The 10,878-nt window shown below is 36.3% G+C and overlaps 1 protein-coding gene across 1 annotated transcript; it reads left to right on the forward strand.

Annotated features, from left to right (window-relative positions):
- On the forward strand, positions 306–10,471 carry LOC109836240. The gene is made up of 11 exons (XM_020404106.1): positions 306–605; positions 2,338–2,421; positions 5,859–5,951; positions 6,035–6,110; positions 6,208–6,303; positions 6,416–6,498; positions 6,592–6,681; positions 7,124–7,301; positions 8,209–8,283; positions 9,387–9,589; positions 10,182–10,471. The coding sequence occupies exons 2-11, from the start codon at positions 2,404–2,406 to the stop codon at positions 10,248–10,250; spliced, it is 981 nt and encodes a 326-aa protein (XP_020259695.1). The 5' UTR covers positions 306–605; positions 2,338–2,403; the 3' UTR covers positions 10,251–10,471.

The raw sequence follows: 10,878 nt of genomic DNA on the forward strand, positions 1-10,878 counted from the left end.
GAATTGGATATGTATGAAGTTACATAAATGCCCTTACATATTAGATGCGAGTATATCTTAGCCATTGATTTTAACGTCATGAGGTATTACTGTCTTATCACATTGTAAAATTTTACATTGGTTTTTATTCCATCTTCTACCCTCTCAAAAATAGAAGGAAATTTAACCTTTCATTCCGTCCTCTAGCCCTTCAAAAAAACTTTTAAATAAGGTAAAATTAAAATTTCACTTTTAACTCCCAACCTCCGTCCAAACAAATTGTAAATGCATTAATAGGAGTGCAGTCGAGTTCGGTTTGGGGCCAGGAGAAAGTGGGTGCATCAATTGGTGCTCGAATCGTACCCGATCCTTGATCTTCACCTCATCAGATGAGATGCTCCCCATATTTTATTTCCGGCAAATAATAATTAAATAAATAAAATCCATCATATCGATCTAAAAAATCCCCAAAATTTCAGATTCCTCTTGTTGAGGTCGACGAGATTTCGGTACACAGAAGCCCTAGGAATCCATTACTCCAAGTTCCTCGATTCTCATAGCCATGGCGATGGCCGTGAAGCTCAACCTGCTGCTCTTGCTCTCGCTTCTCACTCACCAAGCTAAGGGTAAATCCTAAGGCGTCCCACAAACTGGAACACTTTCCACTCTCAATTCTCACATATAAAACTCCTCCGTGATCAAAATTCTACGACAGGTTTTGTTTAAGTATCATTAAGAACCATACATATATGTTGATACTATGTAGCCTATTATATGTGTATATATGTATTCAGATATGGGTGTGTGTGTGTGTGTGCGTGTATATATAATGCGTGGTGTGTAGCAGACAAATATGATAGAATTTGATATCCCGGCAAGTTTCTTCTATTAAACTAGGTAGTGACTGTGTCAACGATTTGGCCCCTACATCATTGCTCGGAAGCATAGAGTTTACTCCATCACATATCACCTATCAAGAAAAGGGCTCCATCTTCGAGGCTGTGATGTAATGTGGCTGATTTGGCCACCTTAACTACCAGTTCAATCAGAAAGAACTTGGTACTTAAGGTTCTCATATATTTCTCATATACTATTTATGTATAGAATACTATAGAGAGAGAGAGAGAGAGAGAAGAGATAGAATAATGGAGGTGAGCTGACAGCTCACCTCGCCCCTGTGAGCTGGGCAAGTGTATGACATGTGATGCCCCCTCTAGTCAACATTGAAATGCGAGGCTCACATGTCATCCAATTGCAGGATCATGGGGAGAGGAGAGCTGTCATCCACTCACTCCATTATTCTCATATATATATATAGAATATATTGGATATCAGTATTATATAAATATATATATATAATACTATATGATAGTATTATATTATATTGCACATTCACACACACGACGGACGGTGGGTCAGCATCACTCCCATTATTCCTTCATATATATATATATATATATTATATATGTATATATTATAATATATATTATAAGGAAGAGGAGAGAAGAGAGAGAGAGCAATCTTCGATGCGAAAGGATTTTCGCACAGCAACTGTGCGAACGATTTTTGCCGGATATGGCATTTAACAGACGGAGGGGAGATGAAAATGAAGTCCGCAGGATCCCTCAGGCCCTACCTCTCGTCTCGTCACCTTATTCCTAAAGAATCCAGTCAAGGTCCTCCTCACCACTCCTTAATATGAATCGATGGTCCCACATTTGACAGAGTGGCGGGGATTCGTGCGCACCTCACTACGCAAGCACAAAATTTACCCGGCACCCGGTACAAGCTACTTCACTTATGGCCATTAAGTTACCACAAGATCTGCTATATCTATATACGTCCCTATACTATCCACTAACTATATCTCACTCATATATATATATATATAGTAATATATATATATATACTCTATATATAGTTATATATTATATACTACACACCACCACACATACAATTTCCACGTCAATTTGCAATCACTGTTCAAGCCAAGAATCATCGCATCCTAATTCAGTCGATCTAAAACGAAGGGGGAACAAGAACCTAACTTTCACAGAAAGAATAAACTTCACTAGTCGAGATTCTGAAGACTCTAACAATAAGAACTGAAGAATTCACGCTGAGCCTCATCGGCATCACCCCGCAAAGTTGCTAACGAATAACCTACTGGTTCGGCGAATTCAAAGAAGACAACTAGATACTTTGTCCTCCGTCCTTGGATGTCAACAAGATCCAACGCATATTACTACATTTCTAGTGGAATCTTTCCTAAAAATTAAAGAGCGAAGCGCGATCTGGAGAGAGAAGAGAATAGACGAATCCGTCTTAGCTGTGGTGAGATGAGGAGCTTGAATCCAGGCGGAGGACAAAGGATCTGTTGTCTTCTTTGATTCGCCGAACCAGAGGTTTATTCGTAGCAACTCGATGGCGATTGGAGGCCAGGTGAATTCTTCTGTTTCTTATTGTTAAGTCTTCAGAAATCTGATAGTGAAGTTTATTCTTTCTGTGAAAGTTAGGTTCTTTTCCCCCCTCGTTTTAGATCACTGAATTAGATGGATGATCTTGGTGCTTTCTGAACTATGTGGATGCAAATTGAGTGGAATTGTATGTGTGGTGGTGTGTAGTATATAATATATAACTATATATAGAGTATATATATATATATTACTATATATATATATATATGAGTGAGATATAGTTAGTGGATAGTATAGGGACGTATATAGATATAGCAGATCTTGTGGTAACTTAATGGCCATAAGTGAAGTAGCTTGTACCGGGTGCCGGGTAAATTTTGTGCTTGCGTAGTGAGGTGCGCACGAATCCCCGCCACTCTGTCAAATGTGGGACCATCGATTCATATTAAGGAGTGGTGAGGAGGACCTTGACTGGATTCTTTAGGAATAAGGTGACGAGACGAGAGGTAGGGCCTGAGGGATCCTGCGGACTTCATTTTCATCTCCCCTCCGTCTGTTAAATGCCATATCCGGCAAAAATCGTTCGCACAGTTGCTGTGCGAAAATCCTTTCGCATCGAAGATTGCTCTCTCTCTCTTCTCTCCTCTTCCTTATAATATATATTATAATATATACATATATAATATATATATATATATATATGAAGGAATAATGGGAGTGATGCTGACCCACCGTCCGTCGTGTGTGTGAATGTGCAATATAATATAATACTATCATATAGTATTATATATATATATTTATATAATACTGATATCCAATATATTCTATATATATATATGAGAATAATGGAGTGAGTGGATGACAGCTCTCCTCTCCCCATGATCCTGCAATTGGATGACATGTGAGCCTCGCATTTCAATGTTGACTAGAGGGGGCATCACATGTCATACACTTGCCCAGCTCACAGGGGCGAGGTGAGCTGTCAGCTCACCTCCATTATTCTATCTCTTCTCTCTCTCTCTCTCTCTCTATATATATATATATATATATATGAGAAATATAGAGAACCTTGGTACCAAGTTCTTTCATTGAACTTGGTAGTAAGGTGGCCAAATCAGCCCCATACATCACACCTCGAAGATGGAGCCCTTTTTTGGAGTAGGTGAATAGTGATTGAGGTTCTATCTTCGAGACATGATGTAGGGGCCAAATTTGACCACATCACTACCTAGTTTAATAGAGAAACTTGGTATCAAAGTTCTTCATATTTCTCTACACACACGCATATATATACACACACACACACACACATATATGTACATATATACACATATATATGTACATATATACACATATATATGGTTTCTTAAAGTAATTAAAAAAACCTGTAGTAGAATTTGACACGAGGAGTTTTATTTGTTGAGAAATTGAGGTGGAAAAAGGATAGTTCCAGTTTGAGGACGCCTTGGATTTAAAATTGGGAGAGTCAAATGTAGATGACTGCACAGAAATGTAGGGCTGGTTTTATTGCCAGTTACGTTTTCCACATTGAAGAGCACTGGGAGAACTTTGAAACTGTTGCTGCTGATTTCCTAGTCATCTTAAGCACTGAGTTCTTTGCATCGCCTCCTTGATCTGCTTGAGTAGAGATCTCTGTGGGAGGATGTGTGTTCTTCACATTTCCAGAATCTTTGGGTGATGTTTGTGAATCAGTTTTATAATTGGAACTTCCATATGCGTACGATATGCATTTTTATGGTGTTCAATCAATTTAAGTGCTAACTATTAGATAACCAGATAGTGAAACTTTACCTTTTGGGGCCAGACTAGTTTCAGTCAAATAGGATTACAATGTTTTAGGCGATCAACAAGAAAGAGTAGAAAAATGGAAAGGTCCATGTGGAGACACAATCTTATCTTTTGTGGTATGGGCATAGCTGCAGTTGAAGTTCTCTTGTCTATGTATATTCATCTGCATATATGTCAACTCTCTATATTTGATTTGATGCCTGTATCTTGCTATATCTAAACAGAACTGTCTTGTTGTGCGTGCATGTGCATTTCATGTGTGCCTGGATGCAATACTCTCTAGCTCTTAAGGTGCTTGAACCTGCTAGCAAGGCATTTTGGCAGAGGGAATTTATTTATTTATTTTGGACAACTGAAGTTTGTCTTATTTCCCCCCGTAATATAGGGACATTAACATTCTACCTGAGAAAAATCTTCTTGCCGATTCACTGCTCTCAGATTCTTTTCTTACAATATTGACGAGTTTTAGGCTTTCAGCTGGTTTTTGGTGACCATAAATTTATATGCACCAGCCGACCGGTTTCGCAACCCATCAATCATCTATTTTGTTCTTTTTCTTTTCCATCAAGCCCCTCTCTTGCCCATATGTTTTGCAACTAGGAATTTACTGTTGGCATGTAGTGTTGACATTAATTGAAAATTATTAAAGATTTATATGTGCACATTATCACATGTTAACTAGAGAAAACTTGCAAAATATTGATGTCCATTGAGGCATTTGAATAGTTGTATGTGTAGCCAATGTATTAAATATCGAAAATATCAGAAATATCAGATGGCCAAAATCCATATTGGGTTGCGGAAAATCGGGGATATATCAGGGATATGTAAAAAATATCGGGGTGTCATATCGGATGATGTTCATATGTAACATAACATTGTAATGTGTAATCAAAACATATTGAATGTATTCTAAACATAAGAAATTGCATCATAAATAATGATATACAACATTTAGAGATATTAGATGTAGGTAGAGGTCAGAGAGAGAGAGAGAGAGAGAGAGAGAGAGAGAGAGAGGGGGAGAGAGAAGTTGAGAGAGAGAGAGAGGAAGAGAGAGAGAGGAGTCTGATGAGGTGCTGAGAGAGCTGAGAGAGGAGAATTGGAGAAGAGAAAGAGAGAGTGGAGAGAGAGGAGAGAGGTTCGTACCTGAGATAGCCTAGCATTTTTGAGCTAGAGTACCGAACGAAGAGGGAGGATAAATATGAGATTGATTAAGGACTTAGGGTATTTTGGTTTGAAAATTTATTAAGTTTCCAGATATGGTGGGAACCAAAACCATACCCAAACCCAAACTCAATAATCATTTCCATTTAGATGTTAGCCAATATCGGCCGATATTTCCTTAAAGAAATATAAGCCAATATTTCCGATATATCGGGAAAAAGTGGTAAAAATCAGAAAACGATATTTTTTTTATAAATATTGTATCGGAAGGGCATCAAAAGCCATAAATCGGCCAATATTTAATACACTGCATGTAACCGCTTTTAACCTTTGCATTGGCATCTGCTAGTCCCTTAAACCATCATACATATTCATCTTAAATTCTTAATTATGTTCTCTTTCATAGATGATCACATGACTTCTTTCTGGTTGATCTTACTTTGGTATGTCAGCATTACTAACTCATCGACTTTTTTTCTTGGTTAGGGACAAACGTTAACAGCAAATGAAGTTGCTGCAACTATATCTGTCTTACTTGGTTCTTCTCCTGTCCTGCTTTCTGCCGATTCATCATTCAAGGTTGTAATAGTGTGTTTTCTTCAAAAATTCAAAATTCTGTTACATCTGAAAAAGTCTGACCTGGTTGTGCCATTTGTTCACAGCTAAATGAAATCCTATTCCCCAATCCATTTGACAGACCTCGTGCTGTTTTCTTGTTGGAAGTTACAGGACTTACAGGTCAGTGTTGTCAATTGATATATCAGTTCTTTCAAACTTTCGATTTTTAATCTAGTTGTTTGTCTGGATTTACAATCATATGGAATTGCTTGTGTAGATCCTCTTTTAGCTTTTGCCGACACAAATGACACAGTGGGTAGTGCTTTTGGTAGCAAGATTCTGGGTTCAAGTAAAGCTGATATAGAACTTTCAGGTATCCTGACCTCTGTGTATCACTCAAATAATATGCGTTCATCCACTAGTTTTTTAAATGAAAAAAAAATCTGCAATAAGTTGATTTTGTTATATCCTTGTCCGTTTTGCAGACGAGGATATGGTTTCTCTTTTAGATGAACCATTAAGTAATGAATGTAATTCTGCTTGCATTGCTCAGGAACTCGAATATCTTGTAAGACTTGGTTTATGATCCTTTAGTTACAACTCTTTTAATGATAATTATGAAGCAGCTGAATTTGAATATGAACAGTGATTCTTTATGCAGGGAGGAACGTATGATGGCACATCAGAATTGGATGGAGTGGTCAGCTTCCCTTTAGCCACTGGCTCCTCTTTAAACCTGCAACTTTCCAAGGTACATACATACACACATATCCTGTATCCTTCCCCATCCCTTATGTGCATGATTTATTTTTCTTGTTATTCTGTTGATACTGGAGGGCAGGAGGCATTGATCTGTATAACTTGTCGATAGAGTATGGATGTTTGTTACAGTTCCTAGCTTCTTTCCATCTATATGCATATGGTTGTTAGGTAATAAGCTTTTGTGGTATAGGCTAACATTGTTTCTGCTTATTGCTTCAGTTGGCCATCTACCAAGAAGTATGTTAATTTGCAAATTGTTACCAAGAATAGTACTCTTTTAACAATGTTGCTGGCTGGTGATTTGACCAGCCTTGGCTACACACTCTATGCCAAGTTCTATAATAGGCTTGGTGTTGCTTTCTGCTCTAAAGTTTTTTTTAAAACAAGTGTAAGTTCTGTTTCCTAATGATACATTTGAATATCTTTTGCAGAAATCTGATCGAAGTTTTGCATTAAGACTAGTGTCCTTAACCAGAAATATCAGGAAGTCCATGGAGAATCATGAATTTTTAGCAGAAATCCCTACAGAATTATTGATAGGCCATTTCACAGGCATCGAGGTGAATCTCATCTACCATTCTGTAATATTTTATTCACTTCCTTACATGTGACCCAGAAACATATTAATTAAAATTGTTGCTATATATAGAAGTAAAGCCAGTAACATCCCTTTCTGTATGACGGTGGGAACTAATTATGGGTTCTAGTCACAACCTATGTATATTACTTCTACTGAGAGTTTGATTAGTTCTACTGAGAGTCAAGAAGATCATATGTTTTTTCTTTCCTTAGAATTACCCATTTCGTGAATAATATTACATTCGCCAACTATGATATAAGTTTTTTGTTTTGTTTTTTGTGCCTGTAATGTATCACTTATACCAGTAATATGCTAGCAGTCAATCTGCCTCTACCAGTGATATGCAAACATTCATTTGTGTTTATTTTGCTTTTTTTTTTTACCTTTAAGATTGTTTATTTATCCATTTAGGAGATTTCTTAGCCTGTTTAGTCATGGGTACAGTTGTTCAATGCCTATATGTTGAATTCATTCACAGTTTTGCTTCTTTGGCACTGTTTTTGAGCACCAAAAACTATTAGGCTCAACCTTGTTTAGTTACAAGGCGCTCATTTTCAGGTAGTGATAAACATTGATCCAACTATAAGAAACAAGCAAACTATTGCCGTAAGTTATTTGAGCAGTCTTAATGTAGTCATTGGATATTCATTCTTACTGATAAATAAAACGGTTTATCTTGGAGGATTGTTCTTGTCATGTGTTTGTGCATGTGTTGAAGAGATAACCTTGTGGCATTGTTTTGTAGTAAGTAAGTTTTTTCGTCTTTGTCCATTTTATCAGATCCTGTATAATTTTGTTTTGAAATTCAGTTTTCTATGTTACAGTTGAGCTTTAGTTAATTTGTCTTTCCTGTACTTTCATGTATAACCTCTATGGCCAAAAGATGCCATAAGATGTATTCAGTATGCAACACCTTGTAATTGACATATATTGCAGGCCTTGGAGGAGGAATATGGCTGCTTCAGACAGCACTTACCAAGTTATTCGGGTTACTGCAGAAGTCTTATGAAGGTCAGTGAATGTCATCTTGTTAAACTGTGCTTCTATCTCTCATAGTCCCGCTTCAGCACCATAAAAGTGTAGCCTTTAAAAGTAAGCAATAAATAAAAATAAGTTAATTGAAGCATTGTGCTTCTTTATGTATTGAAAATATAAAGAACATGGAAGTGTTTACAGTCCTCTATACTATGAACCTAAGTAGCAGGGACCCTTCAATCATGAAGCCATATTCGTGTCGGAGTCATATTGACACACATTTATAAATCAAAGACTCTGTGCATAGAGCTATGATTTTAATATAAGAAGTTGGATGCATTATCCTAATATAAGAAGTTAGATGCATTATTTTAAAATGAGAAAAGAGATACATCATACATTATGCTAATGTGAGAAGTGAGATACATTTAGGTACCAATAGAAAGTTAAAAGAACTGAAATCTATCATTCTCATTAAGTCCTATGCATTGTTAAGACTTAAAATTTTGAATATATGGTCATTTTATGTTACTATGTCATTAGGGACGTGTCTAGAACTATGGTTGGCATTGGAACCAAATTCTTGGCTTAGGTAAATGTGCCACAATGATGGGTTCCACTGCCATCGGACACCAATTAGCATGTTCATTGAGCTACCTTATAGATATAGAGTTGAATAACATGCTGAAGAAAAAAATCCTAATAGGCCAGTAGGGAAGATAATAAAGGTCTTATTGTTGGAGTAATTTTCCTTTCACAATATATAGATATAGATCTTTTTTATTTATTGATGCACGTTCATGGAGGTTACTATTGTGCACAACACTGTGTTGGTTTTATCACAGGTAAGACCGTTATTAAAATCTAATTATAGCCAGCTCAAACAGCCATAATATGGGTTATCAAGTTGGATATGCTGCTCACTAGAGTCTGTCAGATTACATAGGGCAAACTACTTCTGTCAATCTGCATGCTCGACTATGTTGAAAAGTGAAAACACATCCTGTCCCTTTTTCCAAAACTAGTTGTATCAGTAAATGTCACATGGCTAACATAATACCTTTTTCTTGACTACCTTAGCTTGCATATACTTATGATATGGCTTCGCCATGAACTTCAAACAAGTTTTACTGCTGCAGGGAAAATTGTGGGAGTTGTTTTATCTAATACTGAATCATATGCAAACTTGGGCTCGTTGCTGAATGTTAAGCTTTCAGCTCATGGAGCTCGGTGGTTGGGTGAAGTTGATCCACTTAATGTAACAATTGGAGAGGTGATATTAGTTAGGCGGAGTTTGGCTTGGATAACTGGAATTATTCTTCTGGTTTCTACTCTAATTGGGGTAAGTACTATGAGGAAGTTAAGTTTGGGCTTGCTTTGTTGGTTACAGTTATTAACTTATTATGATTTTCTTTCATATTACCTGGTTTGCGTTATTATTTGTATTAGTATTATTATTTTTCTTTTAATGTTTAGCTTGTGGTTGTTTGGAAAACAATGAAATAAAACGGGAAACAACACTTTTTCATTTTCCATTTGATTGCATTTCGCACATGGGAGCAACAATTAAAGCAACATTTATCATAACATCTTCTATAATCATAAGTTGTTAGACTATATAGCAATATGCTGTTTAGACTGATTTGTAATTTTGAATGCTTTTTATCATATCAATTTACCGAAGTTAGACAAATTGGCTCTGTGGACTCCTAACTTTGATGGGTCAATGTTTTTCTAATTTTATTAGACCTATATATTATTTATTTAGTGAAGAGAAGTTCACTTGTAATTGATAGAATAGAAAACCTTATTTAAGATGTTTATAAACACAGGCTAGGATTTCATTGTATCATTAGTTTCTTTGGTTAACCAAGTTTTGGATCATTTTTTTAGTTAAATGGTTCTAAATGTATTCATTGACTTTCTTCTTGCAGCTTTACTACTTGCTTTATATGCCAATTACAAGGGACACCCTCCTTTATTCCAATGTAAAACTCGACTGATTTGTCACAGAACAGGAATTTTGGAGAATCTATCCCTGGTAATTATCACATTCTCCTTCGTATTTGCCTATGTATTCGCTTGGTCAAATCATATAAGGGGCATTATATTTTTCTTACATTATTTCTCTGCTACTGGATGAGTCCGGTTTTATATGTAATAGAAATTATTTTGTGTAGTCAGTTCTTGCAGTCAAATAAAAATAAGTACGAATTACGAATAAGTTGTCTCTACTTGGTTTGTTTTTGTGAACATGCTGAAACAAATATATGTGTTTGATTGTATGTGTTATAATTTTCACTTCTGTTAGTGTCACAATAACTAGAGCAACTTGGAGATCTTTGACAATGTTGGTACTTGGTAGTTTATATTTTTTCTATAATTGCTGATACCCTTAAAATTTATTACGACTGGTAGACGCTGATGGTTAAGCTACCGCTATATTGCTCACAAGCCTCTAGGAATTTGTGCATGATCTTACTGTTTACATTGTGCATCGGTTATAGCTTGGATGCTATTTTCAACTGCCAACAAGAAATTAGAGCTGTTATAACTTCGTATACTTGCATTTATTTACCCATATACTTAAAACTTTGATGATGGGGGTTCTTGTTTAGTTCATCATCTTAT

The sequence above is a fragment of the Asparagus officinalis genome, chromosome 4 (genome assembly GCF_001876935.1).
Source record: "Asparagus officinalis chromosome 4, Aspof.V1, whole genome shotgun sequence".
Lineage (NCBI taxonomy): Eukaryota > Viridiplantae > Streptophyta > Magnoliopsida > Asparagales > Asparagaceae > Asparagus > Asparagus officinalis.

Excerpts from the sequence above, each read along its gene's own strand:
- LOC109836240 (XM_020404106.1), top strand. Across the intron at positions 6,499-6,591 it reads CTCAGGAACTCGAATATCTT|GGAGGAACGTATGATGGCAC; the intron begins GTAAGACTTGGT and ends TTCTTTATGCAG. Across the intron at positions 9,590-10,181 it reads TGGTTTCTACTCTAATTGGG|CTTTACTACTTGCTTTATAT; the intron begins GTAAGTACTATG and ends TTCTTCTTGCAG.